The sequence below is a fragment of the Corvus hawaiiensis genome, chromosome 19 (assembly GCF_020740725.1).
Source record: "Corvus hawaiiensis isolate bCorHaw1 chromosome 19, bCorHaw1.pri.cur, whole genome shotgun sequence".
Taxonomy (NCBI): Eukaryota; Metazoa; Chordata; class Aves; order Passeriformes; family Corvidae; genus Corvus; species Corvus hawaiiensis.
The window spans coordinates 467,591-492,356 of record NC_063231.1 but is presented as its reverse complement, the minus strand read 5'-3'; the positions used below and the strand labels follow the sequence as shown (position 1 = coordinate 492,356).

At 54.8% G+C, this 24,766-nt stretch overlaps 3 protein-coding genes across 3 annotated transcripts in view; 2 read left to right on the top strand and 1 right to left on the bottom strand.

Annotated features, from left to right (window-relative positions):
- The window catches only part of DNAH17 (dynein axonemal heavy chain 17), a 32,787-nt gene extending 28,806 nt beyond the window's left edge, over positions 1 to 3,981 (top strand). The window contains exons 75-80 of the mRNA XM_048323762.1: positions 271 to 450; positions 760 to 942; positions 1,620 to 1,802; positions 2,003 to 2,146; positions 2,654 to 2,879; positions 3,608 to 3,981. Of these exons, the coding sequence (XP_048179719.1) occupies positions 271 to 450; positions 760 to 942; positions 1,620 to 1,802; positions 2,003 to 2,146; positions 2,654 to 2,879; positions 3,608 to 3,855 (1,164 nt within the window). The 3' untranslated portion in view covers positions 3,856 to 3,981. The remainder of the gene's footprint in view (positions 1 to 270; positions 451 to 759; positions 943 to 1,619; positions 1,803 to 2,002; positions 2,147 to 2,653; positions 2,880 to 3,607) is intronic.
- Positions 3,379 to 19,420, bottom strand: PGS1 (phosphatidylglycerophosphate synthase 1). Its single transcript, XM_048324144.1, has 10 exons — positions 19,260 to 19,420; positions 15,390 to 15,579; positions 14,941 to 15,018; positions 13,946 to 14,045; positions 13,115 to 13,304; positions 12,612 to 12,790; positions 11,178 to 11,711; positions 7,686 to 7,834; positions 5,520 to 5,662; positions 3,379 to 3,789 (listed from the first exon to the last, which is right to left on the bottom strand). The coding sequence occupies exons 1-9, from the start codon at positions 19,418 to 19,420 to the stop codon at positions 5,543 to 5,545; spliced, it is 1,701 nt and encodes a 566-aa protein (XP_048180101.1). The 3' UTR covers positions 3,379 to 3,789; positions 5,520 to 5,542.
- A 1,575-nt stretch (positions 19,421 to 20,995) lies between these two features.
- On the top strand, positions 20,996 to 23,483 carry SOCS3 (suppressor of cytokine signaling 3). The gene is made up of 2 exons (XM_048324063.1): positions 20,996 to 21,075; positions 21,641 to 23,483. Exon 2 carries the CDS (start codon positions 21,708 to 21,710, stop codon positions 22,335 to 22,337), a length of 630 nt encoding a protein of 209 aa, XP_048180020.1. The 5' UTR covers positions 20,996 to 21,075; positions 21,641 to 21,707; the 3' UTR covers positions 22,338 to 23,483.
- Positions 23,484 to 24,766: the final 1,283 nt, after the last annotated feature.

The following is a 24,766-nucleotide window of genomic DNA, read 5'->3' as shown; positions in this document are numbered from 1 at the left end:
CTGAAGTCTCACCTTTAGACCTGCCCTCACAGACATGATCAGTGCTGGTTGGAAAAAAGACAGGATTCAAACCACAGATGACTGTGTTCATACTGGAACAAGGAGAAATCTGTGGGTGATCAATAGACACCACTCTTCCTAAGCTTCCGTGGGTCCAGGGACTGTCACCTCCCTGCACACTGGACAGGTCAATCCTGGAGCCATCATTCCGTGGCCCTGCAGTTGCATGGGGAACTCCTCGGGAGTCCCAGCTCGAGCTTCTCCCTACAGGTACCATGGGATGACCTCCGGTACCTCTTTGGTGAGATCATGTACGGGGGGCACATCACTGATGACTGGGACCGCCGGCTGTGCCGCACATACCTGAGCGAGTACGTCCAGCCCGAAATGCTGGATGGGGACGTGTCCTTGGCTCCAGGGTTTATGATCCCTCCCCGCTTGGATTACGAGGTAAGAAACATTGCAATTTGCTCTGGATAAGTGCACGAGTCCAAGTTCCCTCTTGCCCACCAAGGGGAATGTAGGGAAAGAGTGTCAATCCCCTGGAAATGTGCAGAATTGCTGCAAAAGTAATTCCTGTGGTTGAGACGGAAAGGGAAAAACTTGGCTGAGACACAAGTTAAAAAAGAGCCTCTGTGCGCACAGAGGCAGGTGCTGCGAAGGGCCCCGAGAGTGGTGACGGGTTTTCAAGGTTGCAGGGAACTTTGGGCTCCTTTGCCTGTACTTCCAAGCTAACGCTGCCCCTGACCCTGCGCTCAGGCCTACCACCAGTACATTGACGACAACCTGCCAGGCGAGAGCCCCCACCTGTATGGCCTGCACCCCAACGCAGAGATGGGCTTCCTGACCGTCACCTCGGAGAGGCTCTTCCGCACAGTGCTGGAACTGCAGCCCAAGGAATCCGACGCTGCCGGAGGCTCAGGTACCTCCCGAGAGGAACAGGCAAGTCAAGCCCTGTCTCTTTATGGTAGAAATTAACTGATTTTTTTAAGGTGGGGGAAGTAATTACAGTGGGAGAAAAACCTCTTAAGGGTGACAACTGAGAGGCTAGAGAGAGGGGACACAGACACAGGCCCAGAGACAAATGAGAGAGCAGGCCCCATAGCAGCAAGGCAGGGATAGCTGAGGGAGGTGACTCCAGCCCAGCCAGGCTGTGCTCACCGGCCTGGGGATGGCGGCGCACACGGCACTGCGGCAGCCGGCAGCACAGTCAGGAACCTCACGCCCTGATGGGGCCAAGATGCCCCACTGGCAACATGTGGCCTACGTGGGGCTCCTCAGCAGATGGAGCTGGCTGAGGAACCTCCACTCATGATAGCAACTACAAAAAACAAAGATTTAAAATAAATTTTTTAAAAAATCATCCTCCTGACTGCCTGGATTTTACACTTGAATTTCACAGCCTCCATGGCCTCAGGTCTCTTACCCTGGCTATCAAAAAAGAACTACAGCTTTTTAAGACCCAAGAGCAGTTAGTAACAGAATGGAGCATTAGTAACAGAGGAGGAGGTACAAAGAAACACCAGGGCAGAAAAAGAAAAAATCTTACCAACATCATTAAATGTGAACCTGCAGCATTTTTCTCTGGGTAAGAGCCGTTTATGGCATTCTCATTTCAGGTGAAGTCAGTCCTGGATGAAATCCTTGGGCAGCTGCCAGAGCCGTTCAACATGGAGGACATGATGGCAAAGGCAAAGGAAAAAACCCCATACACTGTTGTAGCCCTCCAGGAATGTGAAAGGATGAACATCCTGACCCATGAGATCAGGCGCTCGCTGAAGGAGCTGGACCTGGGACTGCAGGTACACAGCATGCAGCTGCCTGGATGATCTCCCAGTACTTCCAAAGTACTCTTTGCCTTTGCTGCAGCTCTCACCCATCAAGCTGTGCCAGCTGCAGCTGGGCAGCCCCAGCCTTCTGCTCCCTGAGCCCACACACAGCCCTCTGCATGTCCCACCACTGGCTGCAGGTGACACTGCCTGGACTTTTCTCTTTTTCAAAGGGAGAGCTGACAATTACATCCGAGATGGAAGAGCTGGCAAATGCTCTCTTCTATGACAGCGTTCCAGAATCGTGGACACGTTACGCCTATCCCTCCCTCCTCAGCCTGGCAAGCTGGTATGCGGACCTGCTCCTGCGGATCAGGGTGAGCAGAGCGTGTGTGGCAGTCAGAGCTTGGGGCGCGAGCAGGTACCCCAGAGACCAGGACTCTCCCCACCAGTGCCCTGGTTTATTGGTATCTGGTTTATTTCTCAGTATCGATTTAACCAGCCTGAAGTACCTGAAAAGGGCTGTTACCCCAGGCATGGGAGCACAGGTCTGACCAGGGTTCCCATTACAGTACACCACTGTAGGAAAAGAGCATCAGCTCCCCCCCCATTACAACTCTGGGTGTTCCATAAAAAAAAATGAATAAAACTGGCTTTGTTAAAAAATAACAGCATTATTTTCTGCACTGTGAATTCAGGGTTTCAGCTTCATTGCTGCAGGGGAATCTGCTGTTTATTCCTCCCACACCACTTCCAGCCGGTCCCCACTCTGCAAGATCAGCTGAAGCTTGGGTTAGGCACAGCAAAGCATCAGCTCTGTCACAGTGTCCTGCAGCTCACAGCACACCCTCCACCCCAAAGGACTCTGCTGGTTTATTTTCCAGGAACTGGAAGTCTGGTCAACAGATTTTGTGCTGCCTGCAACAGTGTGGCTAGCGGGATTCTTCAATCCCCAGTCCTTCCTCACAGCCATCATGCAGTCCACAGCCAGGAAAAAGCAGTGGCCACTGGATAAGATGTGTCTGGCAGTGGATGTGACCAAGAAAATCCGTGAGGACATAACATTTCCCCCTAGAGAAGGCTCCTACGTGCACGGGCTCTTCATGGAAGGTAAAAACTGCATCTCTGAGATGTTTCAGACATGCAGCAGGCCTAGCTCAGCCCTTCTCCCTCGTGCAGCCGAGCAGTGCTGGCACTCACTGGCTGGTCTGCTCTGCCCCGCGCTGGAGGCAGCTCAGAGCAGGGAGCCCGGGCCCCACCTGGCTCCAGGCTCGGCCGCCAGCTGAGGGCAGCACTGCCCGGACCACGCCGCCTTTCCAAACCAGACACTCGTGTTTAGCAATTCAGGCTCCAGCTCACAAGCCCCAGGGCTCCCGGAGCTACAGGGCTCTAGTGATTACGTATGTCACATTCTCCTCTGATGCTCGAGTAAGACAAATTGAGAAACTCAAAGCCATAGTAATTACTGCTAATGAGAGGGAAGGAGGCAGTTCAGCAGAGCAGCTGAGGGGTCCACTTGGACAAAAGCAGAGAGCACATGGGACAACATGTGATAGATGCCACCACGGCCAGTTACCCTAAACTCTGTAATTCCCATATAAAGCCGTGCTGAAGGGAGGGGTGGGGACAGAATTTATTCAGACATCCCACACACAGTAAGGCAAATGCAGTCCTGGGTCACAGTGAGATGAGAACATGTCAGACCTAACCACTGCTGAGCCACTCTACCCAACCTTAACCTTTGAGCTCCCACCCATCAGTAGTTCTGCACAAAGCCCCTCCAGCGAGAAGCCCCGGGGAAGGTGTCAGGGTGCCCTGACGGCGCTGTCACGTTGCAGGTGCGCGCTGGGACGTCCCCTCGGGGTCGATCGCCGACGCGCGGATGAAGGAGCTGACGCCTGCGATGCCGGTCATCCTGCTCAGAGCCATCCCCGTGGACCGCATGGACACCAGCAACATCTACGAATGTCCTGTCTATAAGACACGGACGCGAGGGCCCACCTACGTCTGGACCTTCAACCTGAAGACAAAAGAAAAAGCTGCCAAGTGGGTCCTGGCTGGTGTGGCTCTGCTCCTAGAGGCCTAGACTTCAATGACAATGGAAAACAGCAATACTTTTACTTGTAAAAACCTCCAAGTTGTGTAACTCAGTCTTTTTGATTGTACCAGAACCATTTTAGCAAAGTATCAATAAAACCAGTGCTGGAAGCGCTGCCCTGTGGAGCCTGCTCTCACAGCACACAGGGTTCTCAGGGCGGATACTGGTTTTCCACTGGCGGTTTCTGACGTGGTGCTGGTGGGGAGCCAGACCACCGTGGGAAGCCAGACAGAACAACTGCACACAAGTGCCTGACTCCTTTCCCTCTCCTGGCTCTCCATCTTCCCACAGCTCTTTGTGTGATGGCTCAGTGTGAACTGAGCAGAAACTCCCCACACTCCTGCACGGAGCATGGAGTGACTGGCTGCAGCAGATGGGCGAAGAAAAGTGCAGGTGTGGTCCAGTTCACCCACACCCAACCTGCACCGCCCAGAGAAGGTCCAGCTGCAAACAGTTTCCTCTCTGAAGTATGTTATTTCTGTTTCTAGGGTACGGAACCTACTCAGCCCTCTCTTCACAACAAATAATTTGTATCAGCAGTAACACACATTAAGGTGAGTAGATTTGCCAAGGCTGGTCCCTTTGGCATAAAACAATTCACCAAAATCCCACCCTGTGAAATATTTACACAATTACTTCTGAAGTACAGTTACATGAAACTTCCCTCACAGCTCACAGTCAGACGAGACCCAAGGGCAGGCACAGAGACCAGCTCATTTCTTTATAGAGCAGCAGTATTTATAATCAGTTACGACTGAGTTTCACGCTTACTGACAACTTTTTTCAGGTGCCAGAAACCCTGTTTGTGGCACTGCCAGATCAGAAACCCCACCAGTGACACAGGGCAGCCCCACCCTGCACTCCCACACATTTTTACCTGGCTTCCAACTACCTTCTTTGCAGGATGTTATGGTTCAAGCCTCCCACTTCCATCCCAAACCCGCATCAGCACTAAAAGTCTTCTCTTGCCCCTCCACAACTCATGAAAGACACTTGTAACATATCTGAATGTGAAGGAACCAGGCACACCCTGCTGAGGGGGAGGCCAGAGTTAGGTAAGTAAAAGGGATATGGGAACACGCAGCATCCTGGGCACACGAACAGTGATGCCAACTGCACAGACTGTGCATGGCACAGGAACAGGCCAGAGCGATGTCCTGAAGCTCACAAGGGCTCGAGTCATGGGGCAGTTGAACAGCCAGGAAACCCAGGACACCACAAAACAGAAAAGCAAAACCAACTGCCCGTGTTAACTACAGAGACAAAGCAAAGCCCTGACTGGATACAAAAACAAAACATCTTAAGTATTCCAGCAATGCTTTCTATTGGCTGGTCAAGATAACACAAACACAGTCTCTCTCTACAAAACTCTGAAAGAGACATTTCAGAAATGGGATTTTTATTTCCATGCATGGAAAATACCCCTGTATGGGTTCTTTGTCAGTGGCCCTTCCAGAAATTCTAGTAGATGAAACCCAGTCTGGACCTGAGCACTGATCCCAGTCCATGGCAGCCAGTACCCCAGAGGAACTAAGAAGTGCCTAGTTTTCCCCACATCATCTGCATGTCCATCGTCTTTCTTTCATGACAGAGCACTGCAGCTATTCACTGCAGTCACTTCAATATAATTCCCCATAAGGCAGCAAACTCACCCAAAGCAGCAAATTTTCTTCTTTCAAAAGAAATTCTTGATCAGAGGTGTCACCAGCTTCACCCACAGCTTCACATAACGATTTGGCTGCTCAAACGTTGATGTTGAGACCACTCCTGAGCAGAGGTAAAGCTGCTCTTGCTCCTGAACAGGGAAAGAAACATCATCTCAGTAAATCCCAAGTGTCAAATTATATAATGGTCTTTCAGAGAAGCAAATTCTCAGATAAAGCTGACCAGGGATCTTGCCACAAGTATGCATCATTTCTCGTCAAGAATTTGCAATTTAAACTCTACAGAGAACAAGGGTAGAGGGTTTTGCCTTTTTGTGCCCCACAGTTGCAAGAGTTGAGCTTCAGTTTCAGAAAACTCCTCAACTCCAGGCTGTAACTGCCAGAAAAGGAAACCTCACCCAACCCTCCTGGGACTGGCTCACACGGCTCTTTCTAGACACAGCTCAGGCGCCGCGTTTGCAGATGAATGTGCAGTCGTGATCTCAGCTAAATTACCAGAAACACTCGGGCCCCCACAGCGTGCACCCAACTGCTGAGGGAGGAAATGAACCACCCTGCTGATAACATGCTCACAGCACGTGAGAGCAACGCTTTGGTCACAGGTAAGCAGGGTTTTTAGCACAGACAGTCAGATTTCAGGATCTGCAGGCAAACAAGGAGCAGAACAGCTCCTGGAAGTTCATTCATCATCTTTTTTTATAATTGAAGCTGTCACAAACAGCAGAAAATACTCTGCACTATTTAAATTCAGGGTGGAACAGGGAAGCAGGAAACAAGTACTGGAAAGTAACACCAAAAAGCTGAACCAACAACAGAAGCAAGACATTCATCTGCCAATTCACTCCAAGAGCTATCATCAGCCCTGCTGTGAGGATTCTGCTCCACGACCATCCAATATGCTGAGGTCCGAGCGCTGGAGGCAAGGCCAGTTCCCTGAATCAATCTCAGTTCATTCAGAGAAGCACCCAAAGACACGCAGACCACTCACATTTCTTCCCAAATCTCAGCACACATTTTTAAAATGGAACTGAACATTACACAGGCAAAGTGATTTCATGGCAGCATCCCAGGAACGGATTAAGTCTTCTAAAAAAGACCACAGAAAGTAAACACCCAGTCCATCTCAGAATCAGCTTCCAGCAATCGGGAATGGTTTAAAGCCCTTTGAATGAGATCACTGCAGCCCTGTGTGAGAAAATTCCTTTGTGTCACATTTCCATTGATTTTCCCCTTCCATTAGAAACAAGCAGAGGCAAGATATGAATTGAAATACTCAAGCAACTCTTCCAGTAATAGAATTGGTTTTGATTAGATACACTCTGACTCATCCCAGAGAAGAGCCCTGATGCAAGAGGGCAATTCCCATTGATCTTGCAGACAACTCTGCCAGCACCTGCCTCACACAGTGCATTTCTGAGGTCTCCAAGTCCCACAGAGGCACCAAACTGATCTGCTTTGAAACAGAACACTGTAGGAGAAATGACTTGGGATGCTCAGTTCCAGCAGAAGATTCAGTCAAGACAGCTGGAGAACCAGGCAGGATTCAGAGCAGCAGCAGAAGTGCTGAGCATTCCAAGCTGCCTAATTAAAACAAAAACAGCACAAAAAAACCCTGGGACATTGAATATCAAGTCACTTAAAAACGTTTGTGTCAAGATTATACAATGTTATATTATTTGTCAAGATAAGAATTTTGTCACAGAGCTTCACGGGCAACCCAGCCAGTCCAGAAACCCTCTTCCAGTCCAAGCTCAGACATTCCAAGGGCCCGGCCTCCTTACCCCAGAACCTATCACGCCCTGGGCAATGCCCAAATGTTGGGGTTAAGGCTCAGAGGTGCAGCGTGGCTGGTGAGCAGAGGAGCCAGCAGATCCTCCAAACGCTCTCTGCGCATCCAGCCCTGAGCACTCCCAGTACCCGAGGTCACTGGGGACATGCATTCCTTCCCGTTAGGGCCTCATTTCCCAGCACTGGGTACTTGCAGCAGGCAGCTCATCAATAGTCACTTCACTGACAGCTCCTCAGGACTCCCCATGCTCCAGCACCTTTTGAGTTATTGTAGCTGGAGGTTTTTATTGCCGCTGCGTCATCAGCATTCCCTGTGTGACCCAGAAGTACAACATCCCCACTGCATCCCCAGAATCTGTCGCTTACCTGATGGAGCTGCTGCTGCAAGGCTTTATTTTCTGTCACTATCGCAACCTGAGCTTCCAAGTCTCGATGAACTGATCGATATCCAAAATTTGGAGAGCCAATCAGGGTCAGGCAGGGCAGGTCACTCCCTGCCAGGTACAGCCAGAGGCCTGCAGGAAAAATGAGGAAGAGAGGCAGTGTGACAGCTGAGGGAACAGCCAGGCTGGGCTCACACGGTCCCTTCACTCAGAGTGAATTAAATGCACTAAAGGTGGATTACAGATTCTGTGCAGGACCTCGAGAGCAGAGAGCAGCCCACCAGGGCCTGCAGGGCTGCAACGCTGCGCGCGGGGTGCCCTGGCACAGCCCAGATCCAGGCGTTCTGACTGGGAGTGCAGCACCCCCAGTGCGCCCCACAACAACCCAGAGCAAGTCCCTGCCACTGCATTAGAGGCTGTTTTGCACCACAGTGAGTTCAGAAACGCTGAGAGAAGGCAAACAGGTTTTCAGTGAAGAAACCAGCCCCAAAGCCCCAGGCAGACAGGCTAGGTCTGTCCAGCCTGTCCCAGGGCCAGTGACCAACCCCCATCCCGGGACATGAGGAGGCATCTCCCAGCTCTGGCAGGTGAATTCACATGCCACTGAGAAGAGACGCAGAAGAGAAGTGCAAATTATTTCACTCCCTCACTTCCAGAGGAGCCACCAGGGATGAGATCAGACTCTTGCCAGGGCACCTGGCCCCCGCCGCCACTCACCAGCACAGCTCCCACAGCTCTGCCAGCACAGAGAGCAGGCGGGACAGAGCCCAGGACAGGTTTTCAAGGGAAAGATGAAAATATCACATTATTCTCAAGCACATCACTGCAGCAGGGCAAGAAGGAACAGCCACAGGAGAGTCAGGACTGCTGCCAAGGAGAGGCTGCACGGCCACTCTGCACAAATGGAGCCAGAAAGCCTTTGCTCTCCTCAGCACAGCCCTGGGTGAGTCCCTGGTAGAGGCTTATCCCCGTGGCTGGTCACATACAGACTGCAACAAAGAACCCGTAGCATAAAAACCACCTCGGCCTTAAAATAGCAGCAGGTTTCCTAACTCAGCCCCAGAGCAGTTCCAAGAATGCCTTGAGTAAGATGCTGCCGATTCACTGCCAGTTCCTGTAACCTCCTCCCCGCCCCCACAGCACACACTCACAGAGCTGGCACTGCCCTAAAGCCACGGCACCTCCAGCCCCCGCGGGCTCACCCCGCCACAGAGGGGCTGAACAGCCCACCACGGGCTCTGGGAGCCACAGGAAAGCACCCACATGGCACCGAGTTTTGGCACGTTCTGCCACCAAACAGAACCCTGCCAGGGGCTGTCTGGTGCCTGACCAGCCAAAGGCTGGACCTCTGCCCAAGCAGCAGCCATGACGAACAAGTTCCTCGCCTTCTCAAGTGTCCTGTGGCAGTCCCACAGCCTTTACAGGTCTCTGGTTTCACAGCCATCTGGCAGGATCTGCTCAAACAGTGACTCACCTTTCCAGCAAGGGGAAGCGCAGTTTCCCAGCACCAGTCAATAGCAGTAACAGGGTTTATCTCGCAGCACACAGCCACCTACCTGCCCAGCTCCCTGCCACAGGAACCTGCTTGGAAGGCACTCTGATCCCAAGGGATGTACCCATGTCACCCTCAACACCACACCCAGGAAAGCGGCAGGTAGGCTTTGGGATGTCACAGCAGGACAGCTGCTGGCAGTCCTGCTCACACGTGCATCCCATCTGTGCAGTGCTCTGCTATACCTGCATGGTGCTGAATGCACCCAGGAGAGACAACCCTGGGAACACCACTGGACACTGTGCATGCAGATAGGAACATTTTACGGGGAGTGGGGGGGGGCATGCAGCACAGCCACAGTGTTTGGGGTATGTCAGCGAGATGCCATGGGAGACTAAAGGGTGTCTCATGTCGCAGCCCAGAGAGGAAGCACCAACAGGTACTATTTGCTGCTGGGGATCCCATGTCCTTAGTCAGGAGCTAGGCTCCATGTGCTCCTTGTGCACATGCCCTTCACATCTCCAAGGCTTCCTCCCTTCCCTCTTCTGTCCTTGTCCTCTCTGCCACACCACGTGACTCCTGCAGAAGGAAACGAGGTGAATCCAACATGTGCCAAGGGCAGAGCACGCCAGAGGAGGAGCTGCACGCTGATCCTCCCAGCACTCTGAAGGGGAGTGGAAACAAGGCAGCAAATGTCTCCAACTGTCCCTCCTGCTAGGCAAGGGAGCGGCTGAACTCCCAGCCCTGCATCCCTCTCCAAGCGAACACCCGACAGTATAGAGCCCAAAGCGCTGTCCCACGAGGCCCGGCTGGCCCAAAGAGGACCAAGTGCACTTCGGTAGCTGGGAAAAGCAGCCCTTGTTTCTGGGCTCAACTTACGCCAAACCACATCCCCCTGGGACTTAGCAGTGTCCAACAAAGGCAGAACCTGGGAACCACAGGTCGCTCAAGACACAGGACATCCCAGGCAGGCAGGCAGGGACCTCTCTTGTGGTGACCTGCATGAGATAAGGGTTTTCCCTGCATTCCTGATCGTGCTGGGGAGGGGCATGACACCCTGAGATCTGTTTGTTATTTCAACACAGAGGCAGCCAGTAGCACCCAGGAATTTTCAAGAGTCAAGAGAAGGCCGACTCTGCAGCTTTCCCTCCCCACCACCTCTGAGCCTCCCTCTGAGCACCCCTGCGAGAAGCAGGGAGATGGAGCCATTCCCACTAACAGCTCTCTTCAAAACAGGAATGGCTGGAGCCCCAGTGTTCCAATCACAGCCCAAATGCTCCAGCCAGAGCACCCTGCTGAGCTTGTGAGAGCTGGGCATAGTGTACTCAGCAGGAATCCAGGGTGTCCCAGAGAAGACCTTGAGGGCAGCGTTCATTAACTCGCTGCGTATTAGTCCATATTCCTTCCTCAGCCCCTTGCCCTCTGGCTGCCCTGACTCCCATAAGCACATGCTGCAGTTCCTCATGCACTGCATCCCCTGTGTGCTGTGAGCTGGTGCAAATCCCCCAACACTCACATCGTCCCACGCAGACCTGCTGCTTGGGAAGGCCCCGGGAGCAGCTCCCCTCCAGCACCTGCCTCAGATACCGCTCCAGGGTCCCCAACGGAGTCGGCACTTCTGACTGCTGAAACCAGCCCAAGGGATACAAGAAACTGCACCACGGCACTGACTGCATCATAAACACATCCAGATGCTTCCCTCCCTTCACATCACATTTCCCATCCAGGCAGTGCTTCAGTGCCACCATAGGGACAGCTCTTACATCATCCCTGTGACTGTATCAAACCAGAAATCCAAAGGCAAGGCATCCCCCAAGCGATCCAAACCCTCCAAGTTTACACAAGTAAGTTGTTTGAACTTTGGAGGAGTTTTGAAGGTTAAGCCCAAACTGGCACCCAGCCAGCCCCTCACTCCTTTCGCAATCCAAACGCGCAACTCTCACGCACCTCTGAACAAGCCCCCTTGCGATAAGGGCATCTTACCTTTGGCGTGGAACGTCCACCCGGCGCGGGAGTACTCCTGCAGCTGCACCCTCTCCTGCTGCTGCAGGCAGCAGACCTCGCTGTAAAACTGATGTTCAATGTAAACGTAGGCAGCAGGGATGGCACCTGCCACCCCTTTGGCACCAAAAAACCCATTGACCTCTGGCGAGGCCAGGAGGATCCGGTACTCAGCCCTTGTGCCCAGGATGAGGTCCATGTAGGCCTGTGTCAGGTTGAAGTAGCCAGTGGTGAGGTATATCCTGGCATCCCGCTCCGCCTCGGTCAGCAGTGTCTCTGTGACCATCTCATCTATTTGAATCCCAAAAGGTTTCATTTGGATTAAGGGATAGATCCAGGTGTCAGGTTCTGGTTTCAGACTCCCAGATGCTTGAGAGCCTTGCTGGGATATCAGGGAGCTGCCTGCCTGGCTGCTGTGGAAAGTCTTTGCATGAAGGAGCTCCTGCCGTGTCCGGGCAGAGTTGATGACCTCCATGACCCTCCGGTTGGCAATCTCGCAGTAAGCCACTTTGTCTCCTGCAGGAAAAATCAGAGAGATGGTGTCTGAGACCTACAGGCACAGAGCTATGTGTCATCTACTACACACCAGGAAAAACTACTGACAAGACACGGATACAGCAGCAAATAGGAGCCAACACAGAGTGCACATAACTCTTCTGTCTTAAGGCCCAAACCAGCCGTTTCAAGGTGAGCAGAGCTACATTACAGAAGAGAAATGCTCAGCAACTGGCAGCAGCTGGAAAAATCCTCTGAGAAGGGAAAGGACAAGGGCAAGGCTACACTGACAACCAAGAATGAGCTGGAACACACAAATAAACTCCCACCCCCAGCCTGAACTTACATCACCCAGCAGTGCAAGGCCAGGACAAAAACTGATGACGCAATCAGCCTGGCACATCACTGCCCTTCTCTGCCCACTTTTACGCTTGTTCCCAGTCTTCCTGAACCAATTCCCATTTGATTCCCAGAACAAACTCTACTACAAGAGATTCATTGCCAACAATAGCAGCATATTCATGAACCCTTCAGAACGTGCACACCCAGAGCACCTGGAATTGCAGCTGCTAATATCAGAAAAACTTCTCTAAGGAATGAAGTTCTTGTTTAAGGCCAAAAGCAGCACATTTACGAGGCAGCACTAAGACGGTTGCAGAGTTACTTCCAGCCTCTGCACACCCTGCCAGATTAGCCTGTGACAGCCATTGTGCTGGGAAAACTACAACAGACCCAGTCCTGAAACTCAAGTAATCTTGATTTTAATACTGGATGGCATAAAACAGGACACTCCCTGTGTGAAGAATGGTCAGACACCCAGCATTTCCCAAATGGATGGAGTCCAAGTCATCCTTAAACCCTGGCTGTCACTCGTCTCCTCTGGATCCCATCACCCAACCAGGTGAGACAGCTCCCTCCTACCTTGGTACGGGTGCACCATTCCCTCCATCATCTGGACGGTATCATCCTGCTGTAACTGCAGGGACACATCTCCAATCGCGTCCACGAGCTCCGTGAAGAAGTCTGCGATCTCAGGGGAGTCCCGCAGCAACACATAGCGGTCCTGACGATTGGTGAAGTACAGATCACTCAGGTTTGCACTGAAGAGAAGGGGAAGAGCCGGGTTCAGAGCATGGGCACAAGATTCTCAACCTCCCAGCCCAGGCTACAGGCCACACTCTGGGATAGCTGCACCAAAGCACAAATTGGCCCTTTCCTTTGCAACCTCAAAAGATTTTTCCCTTTAAGAAAGACTCTCTCATCTGAGAACCTCATGTGGAAGAACTGTGGTTGCTCTCCCACCTTAGAAGAGCATTGATAGGATCATGATGGAGTCCGTATGTTCAGACAACTCTGGCAGCACAGACACCCAGCCTAAACCCCAGCGAAACGATCCGCACCAAGGCTGGACGTAGCAGACTCACCCACTCAGGATCACATTGTCATCAAAGAGATAGACCTTGATGTGCTGCAGCCCAATGGTTTCATTGAAACGCTCTGGAATCAGGAGCCGGAGAAGTCCACGCAGGTTTGGGGTGTGGAAGAGGGACACACGGACTTGCTCAGGAAATCGCTGCAGCAACGGGATCAGCATTGTCCGAGAATTCTTCCTGCCTGGGACAGAAAGGGAGTTTCACACAAAGATCACACAGACAGGACACAGCATGACACAGGTCTTCAGCCGGTTACAGGGTGAGCACCCATCCCATCCACTGGCACTTCACATGTTTTCCCTTTTCTCTTTGTTTTTTATATCACTTTCATTTGCACTATGTCAATACTGAAACTGACATCCAGAATCAGTCACAGGGCAGGTCTGACACTTTTCAAGCTTCTTAACCAAGCCTCACCAGCACCAGTAACATGTCTACAAGAGTCACTGCAGATGATCACATGTTCCTGATTTAGTGTGCTGCTGCTTCCAACAATTCCCATTCTCCTTTCAAAATGAAAATGTAAGCGAGCATGAGGGGTAAGGGCAAATGCACTAACAAATGAACCAAGCAAGACTGCACAAGTTGCACAGAGCAGCTTGGCCCTTCTTGCTCCTACTCCCTAATTTTGGAAGAAAAGCTGCTCAGCTTGAAGATTTTCTGGGAATATGCAGCTCTGGAATATAAAAGGCTGAATACTGAAACGTACATACTTTAAGCAAGTAGATCCAATTGGCCAAGACACCTATTCTGAAAAGAACTGTCTCTCTAGCCTAACAGTAAAATCAGGCTCTGACAAAAGCAAAAAGTGGCAATTCCTACCCCGGGAACCCCTGGTGTAGTCAAGGAGAATGGAAACTCTGAGGTCGGGTGAGCCTTTTGCTTGCAGTGATTTCTCCAGTGTTTCTTCTAAGCAATCCACCTGCAGAGAGAGTTCTCTCTTCATTACAAAAGGAAATACACTTTCCAAGGGAAGTGCTCAGCCGCAGGAGACCATGGCCAAGACAGCTCCCACGCCCTGGTGCGAGTCCTTCCTCCTTGTGCCAAGCACAGCCAGTTCAGCCTTTGCATCTGCCAGCCTGGCAGCCTCTGTCAGCCTAAAGCCACAGATCAAAGGGCCTCAGTTTTACATATCCACATTCTTCAGGCCTCCCAAAAGCAAGTAAAGTTAGCAGAAAAAGTCCCAATATCATTCCCAAATAACAGACTCCCATCACCAAAGACTAACTTTGGTAGGAATTCACTGCAGTTTTATTCTTTAACGACAAGGTTGTTTGTCACATACAAATTCAAATCCTGCGTGCAAGCCCAGACAAAGTTGGGCACAAATCCTGTGCAGGCTCCGTCTACCTTTACCCTGCCAGGGCATTTGCTTCCTAACACCAGAACCTGGCCAAGACCAGGCTTCTCCCTAAAGCCCTTGGGCAAAAATGCTTTTGTTTCCAGAGGAAAGAACAAAAAAAGGCAAATACCATGAAGCAAAGTTGACCTCGGTCTCAAATGCAGAAAATCAATCCTTCATCTGTTTCCTGCACCTGGAGCACCACACACAGCACTACACACCTATAGCTCAAATCCTGCTCAAGAAAAATGCCAGGGAAAAATAGATTTCCGTGACCTGAGTTTTACAAAGCCCCCCTGAGCACTACGAACACCAGGCCAGTCCCTTCTGAGAGGCCCAGGCTAACTATTCCCTGAAGAAGTGCAGCAGTTCCTTGGCTCCATACCAGACCTAAACCAGAAGCGCCACGTGCCTCCCTTCCACATCCCTCCCCTGCATTCCCTTCCTGGCCTTCCCAAACCCTTCCAACACTCACCAGCTCCTGCTCAAGGAGTCCTGTTCCAAGGTACAATGAGGCCATCACCACCCGCTGTTTGGCTGCTTTTATCTGCACCTGGGAGTAGCAATAAACAAGCTCAATTTCACACAGGGTGTCTGGCCCTGAGGAGCCATCAGCCCAGACGTGGCGGTGCTGCACTCCCTGGGGAGGATGCCTTCAGCCACATCTCTGCACTGGCTCCCTGGCCTTGAGGGAGGAAAGGGTAAAACATGGATAGTGACGACATAAAACATACAGGGCTCTGTGGAGCCACAGCAGCACCATTGCTGCATCTAAAATTCAAGGAAGAAACTAGTGCTTTCTGGGAAACTGAGGAACTCATTCCCTGCAGCTAAACCTATTCCATACGAGAGCAGTTACCAGGCAGCAGCTGCAAAACTGGGATTGTATCAAAATCATTCCACAACTTGGAGCCCACGCCTTACCTTCAGGAGTTCATAGAATTCCGCTGGGGATGAAAGCACCTTGACATGCGAGCTGGAGATCCCAAACTCTGGGACCAGATTCCTGATCCACTGGAACCTGTGCGCTCCTTCTGGACAGAGCGAACACGGTGGGGCTGTGATCACTGGAATAGGAGGGGTGAGCAGTGGGGCCAGAAGCAGCCATGATGACCTGTGCAAAGAAAGATTGAGAAATTATAGTGAAACCTTTGCTCCCCAGAAAGCCTCCAAGCAGGTAAAGGCAGAGCTGCAACCAGGGCCAATACATGGCATGGATCCACAATGGCAAGAATGCCCTTCCCTTTCCATAATCTGATCTGGATCACCAAAAACAAATGTGGGAACAGAAAAATGCAGGCAAAAGGTGGGAGAACAGATCTAAACAGCACCAACTCCTTTCCTGAGCTGGCATGGAGATGAGGGAAAACAACTCCTTCATCAGGACAACATGGGAGGGGAAGGAGGCCGGGAGCTGCAGAAAATGAGAGTGGGGACACTCAGGTGTCTGGCAGTGCTGTGGTGGTACCACCTGTACCTGTAACCAGCCACTTCTGAATTATCTCCATCACACACGCATCAGCTTGGACACGACCAAAACTCCCTTCATGCCAGGCTTTGTTCTCAGCTGGGCTAGAGTTGTTCCCGTTTCAGGTTTAAAGATCACATTGCTTTAAAGCAAAAAATGCCTCCATCCCTCAATCTTATCCAGAAATAGATCTACAGCACACAAGGTGCCCAAGTGCAAGCCCCAGCAAAGGCAGAGCAGTTGCACCCCAAGAATGACCCACAAAAGGAGCGACTATGTCCCAGCAGGAATACGCCAAGAGCCACAACAGGGATCCATCCCTCTCTAGCAATGCCACCGGCACTCCGCAGAAGTACAAGAGAGGGTCACAACTTCCCCTGCAAACCTCACAAAAGCTGTGAGGGAAACATCAGGAAGCTCATTCTTCAAAAAGAAATTTCAGAACAAGTTTAATTTCTCTGAAGTCACTTCGGGAAGAAACCAGCTTAGTGCCAGCATCACGCAGGGGGTGACAGGAAGCAAGCAGCAACTTCTCCTCTCCGGAGGTTTCACACATGCAAATTCATCCAGTCATAGAACGACCCCTCCCGCAGGAGTCTGTTTGCATGACAAAACCACATTTCAACACAATTAGCAGCAGCAGCTCCCATGAGATCCAGGAATCCATGAGCAAGGGACTGAACTGCATCCCTGAACCCGACAGGAACCGTTCCATTCTGCAAACCCCCCTCATGGGAGCCAGGCTCCTTGGGATGGAACTGGGGTGGCTGGTCTTACCCTGAGGACCACCAGGTCCTCAGGCCAGCAGGCAGCCACCATCCTGTGGCCCATCCTGATGATTCCATGGCCACCACACACCAAGAAGAAACTTGATCACAACCTTTACCAGAATTTGTTACAAGGAACTTTCGGCTTTTTACCACAATTCAGAGTCCAAATGACCACAGATTCCAGGAAGATGATTTCACTCATCTGGTTCATGATACAACCCTGGATCTTCACAAGGTTTCCTAACATCCTTACAAGGAAACCAGTTCATAGTGGAGTTTCCTGGAAAATCCACGAGTTTGTCACTGACTATTCATCAACACCAAAATCTGAGTCAGTCGGTGCAGGAATTCCTGGGATGGTGGGTTGTAACAGATCATGTGGACTGGGTTCAGTCTGAATAGCCAGAAGTGACAGAGACCACCAGCACAGGCTATTAAAAACAACGCAAATAGTGCAAAAAAATTAAAGCAGAGCAGAAACGCAAGACATACCACTTTCCACGCACATTCTCATAAGTCTCTACAGAACCTGAGCACAACCTTCACACACCTTTGCTCACCTCAAGCCTCACAGGCCACACACAGAGAGCAGATTCCCACTGTTCCATCAGTGCAAGGGAGCACGGCACAGAGAGCTACAGGAATTCACCCTGAATCCAAAAACACAGGGTTTTAAAACCCAGCAAATGCTCAACCCACAGAGCAGTGGCACAGCCAGGCTCTAGCCTAGCCCCGTAGGTCACAAACAACATCCTCTGGAATTATTCCCAGGGAGGAAGCAGTGGCAAATTTTATGTATTTTACAATAACAATCAACAGAGATGAATATCGTCCTCATTATCCCATTGGTCAATCCAATTACACTTCCAGAAGCCAGACGAGCGGCCAAGCAGACACTTTCCAGAAACATGATTCCCAGAAGCCATTTTCTGGCAAGGACTATTGGAATTGTGAGTCCAACTGCACCTGCCTCCCTGCCCGTGACCCTGCACCTGCCTGCCTGGGGCAGCTCCGAGGGCAGCTCTGAAGGCTGCAGGGCAGTGATGGTTGTGCTTGGAGCATCTCGGCTCTGATTGGAATATGAACCTGCAGCACCAGTACTATTTGGTTTGAGCCTTCAGATTAATTCTGTATAGGTCCATTTATCCCCACTAATTCCATCCTCCAGATTTTTCACTCCTTAAGTAATTTACAGTGTGTCTACAGTGACACACTGAAATTCTGAATTTTACACCTTATTCAGTGTTGAGAAACTATGGCTTTTAGAATTATCAAATAAATCCGTGTTTTGCTCCAGCTACAGAGCCACCGGTACAGCAACTGGCTCCCAGAGCAGCAGCTTCTACCCACCAGTGACTGACATCAGCTCAGTGACCACCCGAGTACAACCACTCCTTGCAACCACGCACACATAACTATCAGAAACCATGTAATATTATGAAGAAATCATCAAAATTCCACATTGTGACAAACCAGGTTTCAGAGGAACAGAAAATGGACTCAGGGGGAGCCCTTTCCATGTATTCCACATCACTGAGTTAACCAGAAAGAGAAAACGGAATCAAAAGGAACTACCTCAGAACAAAAAGTTGAACCTAAATAGAAACAACGGGTTTTTTTGGGGTTTGTTCTAGTTTTTAAAATGTAGGTTTGGTACAGAAACTCACAATGGAGCTGAAACTCTTATTCACTGTAAAACCTCATCTGCAGAGCCAGAGGTGAAGTGAAACTGCGGGACATAGTGCTGTCCTTTCACTCACACACACATCGCCACATGGGGGGATCTACAGCGCTGCTTTGAACTCAGTGATTGTTTTCCAGGGCTCGGCCTAATTTATCTGCCCTAAAAACACTGATGAGGCCAAAAGAGAAGTGTGGAAAGAACTCCCTTGGCGTGAACAAGAACACAAAGCAGACTGACCATCCACCTCCTCCAGTACCGCAGTGACAGCCACGGGTCACTGCCGCCAGTCACAGTCACCGGTGACAGCCACGGGTCACTGCCGCCGGGCAAGCGTGTCCTACCCCTCATGTCTCTCCGCCGGACGCAGCCCCGGCACAGACGGGACTGGCACCTGTTTCGGCCCCAGCCCGCGGGGGGACCTCGCCGTCCGCGACCCCGGCCCGAGCGGGTTATGCCGAACACCCAAACCCCGCCGGTGCCGCCCCGAGGGCTGAGCTGCACCTGTGACAGCCGAGGGGAGCCGGGCCTTGGGAAAAGGAGATGTCGGCCAGCGCCTGATGACAGGGGGAGACAAGGAAATAGGAAATGAAGGGGAAATAACGCTCAGCTGTTGCCCTAAGAGCGATCGGACAGTGGGGCGAGCTAAAGGGGGCTGCGGGAGCAGAGCCGAACCCGCCTCCGACCCCGGCCTGGGGGTACCGGGCCGCCCCTTTACCCCTACGCAGCTTTTCCAAGGGGCTGGGCCGGGCCGGAAAGGGGAAGCGGCGAGCGGGGGGTGCCCCGATAACGCGACACCGACTGCGGGGGCGGCCGAGGGCTCCCGCTGCCTCCCAGCCGCGGGGAGAGCCGGCGGGAGCCCGGCCGCTCCTTACCTGCGGGTGCGGCGGTCGCGACCGCGGGAGAGGCGGTCGGAGAGGCGGCCGAGCAGCGCGGTCAGGCCGAGGCGGCCCCGTGGCAGCCAGGCCGAGAACCGCCGCCACAGCGCCGCGCCGCCCGCCGCCATCGCCCGCGCCTTCCGCTTCCGCGCTGCCATGGCGACACCGCCTTCCGCTTCCGCGCCGCTGCCCGCCCCGCCCGGGCCCGACCCGCGCCTACCGGGCCCCCGGCCCGGGCACGCGGCGTGTCCGCCGTTCCCCGCCATCCCGCCCGGCCTGCGAGCGCGGAGTCCGCAGCGGGCGGACGGCCGGGAAGGGTCCGGGAGGAGCTCAGGAAGGGTTCGGTGTCCGGCGGTGCCGGGCCGCGGCTGCCCTGGTCCCGCACACGTGGGACGGGCTAACGCGGAGCCACATCGCCGCCTCGGCGATGTTACCCTCCCGGTCTCTCTTCTCCCCCCGGGGCGAGCCCCGGCCCGGCCGAACGGCTCCGAAGGGACGTACACGGCTCTTGCCCGCGGCGGAACCGGCGTTCGCCGCCCCGCAGACGGGGCGAGGCGGAGCCCGGGGACCGCGGGTCCCCCCGCCGGGTCTCCATACGGGGAGCCGGTCCCGCCGGGAGACCCCGGAGCCGCGTCGTGCTCCCAGCCCGTCCGTCCCCCGCTATCCCCTGCCCGCCCCGGCAGCGCTCCGGGGCTCGTTTGCATTTCAGAGCAGCCGGTTCGCCGGAGCGGCTTCCCAGAACTGCCGCACTGGGTTGGTCTCTGCCGGGCAGTGGCCGCTCCTCCGGGGCAAATTAAACTGTTTAAAATAAACCCACGGACAGAGCTCGGGTTGTGTGCGAGCTCGGAACAAACAATTGCCAAACGGGTGGGGAGGGGAGCTCCGGCGCCGCTCCTCCCGCCGGGCACCGTCCCCACCGGGGCTCTGGCTGCGGGCCCGGGGCGGGGCGGAGGGGTGAGGAAGCCCCTAGGGCAGAGCCCCGGGGGAGCTGCCAGGGGCAGCGGGCCTCCGCCGTGCCGGGCTCCCCACCAGCCCACCTGGCCCCGCAGACCGGCCAAAGCACCAACTGTACGGAGTGTCCGGGGGCTCCCGGAGCCACCGCCGCCCGAAGCGGGGCTCGGGCGCGGAGATCGAGCAGCTGCGGAGCCGGTAGCCGCTGCACAACCCCGCAAGCGGATTCCCCCTGGTGGTCTCCAGACCGAGGGTCCCCCGTGGGTCCCCCAAGGAGGCGCGGCCGGGGCTGGCGGCAGCCTAGCACGTTGGCCTGGAAATCAGGGCTGGCAACGTCGGAATGTGGGACCTGCTGCCCCACGGCACGGTGGCAGCCCCCGCTCCGTGTAACCCCTCAGTGTCCCTTCTCCCCTAGTGTGCCCCCCCCCCGGTGTACCCCCCATCAGCCGAGCCCAAACTCCTCATCAGGGCCCCGGCAGAGGCGCGGGACGGCGAAGGCCCCCGGGGGGGCCGGACCGGGGCTCTCCCTTTCTCTGCAGGCCGAGGGGCGGGGGTAGCCGCCCTGCCCAGAAAGGGCTGTCGGGGCCGGGGCCGGAGCTGGAAGGGCCGGGGCTGGGGCCGGTGGGGCCAGGCCGGGGGCCCGGGGCTGGCAGAGCAGGGGCTGGCGAGGCGCCGGGGGGCCGGGCCGGGCCGGGCCGGGCGGGGCGCGGGCGGTGCCGCCGCGTTACAAGAAGCCGCGCAGTTCCAGGAACCCGAGGGCGGGCGTTGCGCCTGCTATAAGAGGCCGCCCCGGGCCGCTTCGGCAGCTTCGCCGCCGCGCACCGGCCCCGCTCTGCCGCCAAGACCGGCTCCCGCGCCCCAGGTACGGCCGCGGGAGGGAGTCCCGGAGGGGAAGGGGGGACAGCCGGGGATGCCGGGACCTTCGGGGGGGCGATCGCCGAGGACCGGGAATGCCGGTGCTGCCCAGGGAAGGGGATCGCCGGGCATGTTGGTGCCCCAGCGGGGCGATAACCGGCGGCCTGGGGTAACGATGTGTCCCCGGGAGTGAGAGAGCAGGAGACCATCAGAAGCGGTGCTCCTAGAGAGGGGAGAGAGCGGGAGACCGCAGGTGTGCCAGTGCTCCCGGGAAGGAAGAGCTGGGGACGGGGGGTGCCGGTGCCGCGGGAGGACAGTAGCCGGGAACGGGGGCTGCCGGCTTCCCTGTGAAGGAAGAGCCAGGGATGGGAGCTGCCGGTTCCCGGGAAGAAAGAGCTGGGGAGGGGGGCTGCCGGTTTTTCTGGGAGATGAGAGCTGGGGAAGGGGATTGCCGGGGACCGGGAGCGCTGTTGCTGCGGGAGGATAACAGCCAGGGACCGGGGGTGCAGGTGTTCCCGGGAAGGGAGAGTCGGGGACCGGAGTGCCGGGGCTCACCGCTCCCTCTGCCGCAGGTGATGGTGTAGCAGCGGCTGCTGCTGGCAGCAGCATCCAGAGCACACGAAGCTGGCTCCCTGCGCCATGGTCACCCACAGCAAGTTCCCCGCCGCCGGGATGAGCCGCCCCCTCGACACCAGCCTGCGCCTCAAGACGTTCAGCTCCAAGAGCGAGTACCAGCTGGTGGTGAACACCGTACGCAAGCTGCAGGAGAGCGGCTTCTACTGGAGCACGGTGACAGGTGGCGAGGCCAACCTGCTGCTGAGCACTGAGCCGGCTGGCACCTTCCTCATCAGGGACAGCTCAGACCAGAGGCACTTCTTCACCCTCAGCGTCAAGACGGAGTCGGGCACCAAGAACCTGCGCATCCAGTGCGAGGGCGGCAGCTTCTCCCTGCAGAGTGATCCCCACAGCAGCCAGCCCGTGCCCCGCTTTGACTGCGTGCTCAAGCTGGTCCATCACTACATGCCGCCCACACCCTGTGCCGTCCCCGAGCAGCCGGAGGGGGCCCTGCACCCCAAGCGCACCTACTACATCTACTCAGGTGGCGAGAAGATCCCCCTGGTGCTGAGCCGCCCGCTCTCCTCTAGTGTCTCCACCCTGCAGCACCTCTGCCGCAAGACCGTCAACGGGCACCTGGACTCCTATGAGAAGATGACTCAGCTGCCGGCCCCCATCAAGGAGTTCCTGGACCAGTACGATGCCCCTCTCTAAGGGGCCAGCAGAGCATGGTCACATGCTACAAGCACAAGAACAGGGGACAAGGCACAATGCCTCAGCGGCACAGGAGCTGGCAGGGCATGCCAAGCCTCTCCGTCCAGGAAGGAGAGAGGGGGAACTGGGGCAAGCTGCCACGGGCTCAGGGCTGTGGCCAGCATAGCTGGGCACCCTTGGTGCTGAGGGGACTCCCCAAGCAAGCGTGACACCTCCTCTCCAAAGGGAAGGAGATGGCTCCAACCAGACTGTGGATACTACAGTGAACCCATTGGCAAAGCCCCTGTGGGCTTGGGCAGCCAGGACAGCTCCCGCAGCACGGGGGAACGTGCGCCCTGCCAGCCCCATCCTGGGGGTGTCCTGGCGAGAGCCCCTTCCACCCTCAGAAATGGAAAGCACTGGAGTCCAGGAGTGCCTGATCGCTTTTCCTCAGTTTTAAGGGGAAGGTGTTTTTCGCCCGTACTGTACCTCTTGCTGCCTCCTTGTAGGTGGAAGCTCCTTTCACACCAAGCCCCAGACTAAGAGGTCAATGCCTTTGTCCCCACGTTGCCATTTTCCAGGGGACTAAGCCTTAATATCGTCCCTGCCCCGCGGTCTGGGTTAGCGCACATCCACTGGTGATGCTGCACAATGATGGTCCTGCTGATGTGCTGTGAAGCTGGAGGAGAAGCGTCGCGTCCCGATGCTGCTGAGTCCCACACAACCGCATCTGCAAGGATCACCTCGAGGACCCCGGGCCGTTACTCCCTAGAGTCACACCCACCTCTGCCCAGCCACTCCCACAGACCCCGGCTATGCTGCTCTGTAGGGCACCAATTCCCGCAGGAACGCAGCAGGATGATCCCCTGGAGCGTGTCATCTCGTGAGTGCTTTTCTGCGTCTGCCCAGAGAAGTGGTTGGGTTTTCTGGCTTTTTTTAATTTTTATTCTTATTTTTTTAACCAAAGGGATGTTTACAGGCCAACATGAATCACTGTCTTTTATAAAGATTCCATCTTCACCTCCAGCCTTGAGGGCTGAGCAAAACGATGCTTGAAAATTCAACCAAAACCAAACTCAGATGAAACTTTGCACATATTTATATTTATATTCAGAAAGAAAATGTTTCCATAATTTATAATAAAGAGCACTATTTTTTAATGAAAAACGTCAGATCTGATTTGATTTCTCTCTTGCACCCCTGGGGCCACTTGGCCCCGGCACAATGCTGGGATGTGTTTACACCACGTAAGCGCCGTTTCCTGGAGCTGCTGTCCATGCCGGGTGATCCCGCCGCGGTGACTCAGCCCGGCGTGCGTAAACTCTGCCCCAGCACTCAGGTATGTCTGAGCCCTTCGACGTTGCTCTGCCAGCCAAGCCATGAGGATGGGATCTGCTCCCGGCTCGCACACATAGCGCAACTACGGGACAGCAGACATGGCCCTGGGCACAGGAGAAGCCGAGCTGGTGGCCAAGGCTGGCCTGTGGCACAGCCCCAGTGCAGTGTTTGTGAAGTGCCGAGCGAGTCCTGCCTTCCCCCAGACCTGTTTTGGCGCACGCCAGGGTGAGGAGCTGCAGGAACTGAGAGGCATGGGTAGGAACGGGTCTTCAGGAGCTCCCTCTCGGAGTGTAGAGGGCTCAGGATAAGGGGTGCCATGATCCTGCTCACCCCCACAGCACAGAGAGAAAAGCGAAATCCCAGCCAGGCACAGATGCCCGAGGGACAGGAGAGGATTCAATTCTCCTGGGGATGTCGTTGCCCCCAGAAGTGCCTGGTCCCTGTTGCTGGGGGCATGGGCAATAAACCTGCAGCTCCATTTGGCTGGTGTGCAGTATGGTGCCTTGCTGAAGAGCTGCATCCAGGGATGTGGGTGATCCTTTAGGAGCGGGTCAGCCCCCCAGAGCCCCCGGCTGTGAGGAGCAGGCTGTGCCCAGGTGCGCTGTGCCCAGGCCCCAGTCTGCATCTCCACGCTGTCAGCATTATGCCTGGCATCATGCACAGTGCTCCCGCCCACCCCGGGGAACCCCGGCTGCTGGGAAAAGAATTTCCTCAGGAATCAGCCCGGACCAGAGGGATGGTGAGTGTGCCGGTCCAGGCTGTGGGCATGGCACAGTCCCAGTGACTATTTTGGGGCCGCTATGTGGGGCTGTGGCACACGGGCTGCCAGGAAGTGCCGTGGCCTGCCCAGGCACCCGCTACAGCTATGCAAGGAATGTCCACGCGCACGGGTGGCTGCCCGCCAGGCCCTGCTGAGGCACACCCCTGACTTTAGGGCTCCCGGCAGCACCGGTGACTCCCAGCCCCGTGCCAGTGATGGGGGGGGAGCAGTGCTGTAGGCACAGCAGCCCCCAGCTGGCAGGAGCATCACCTTGCAGAGTATCACCACTCCCATGCAGGATGAGGCAAATGAGAGGATGGGAAAAGAGGGTCCTGGGGGTTTATGAGCACAC

Excerpts from the sequence above, each read along its gene's own strand:
- PGS1 (XM_048324144.1), bottom strand. The coding sequence starts at position 19,420 with ATGGCAGCGCGGAAGCGGAAGGCGCGGGCGATGGCGGCGGGCGGCGCG. Across the intron at positions 15,019-15,389 it reads AATTCTATGAACTCCTGAAG|GTGCAGATAAAAGCAGCCAA; the intron begins GTAAGGCGTGGG and ends TGCTACTCCCAG. Across the intron at positions 7,835-11,177 it reads GTGGACGTTCCACGCCAAAG|GCCTCTGGCTGTACCTGGCA; the intron begins GTAAGATGCCCT and ends TTTTTCCTGCAG.
- SOCS3 (XM_048324063.1), top strand. The coding sequence starts at position 21,708 with ATGGTCACCCACAGCAAGTTCCCCGCCGCCGGGATGAGCCGCCCCCTC.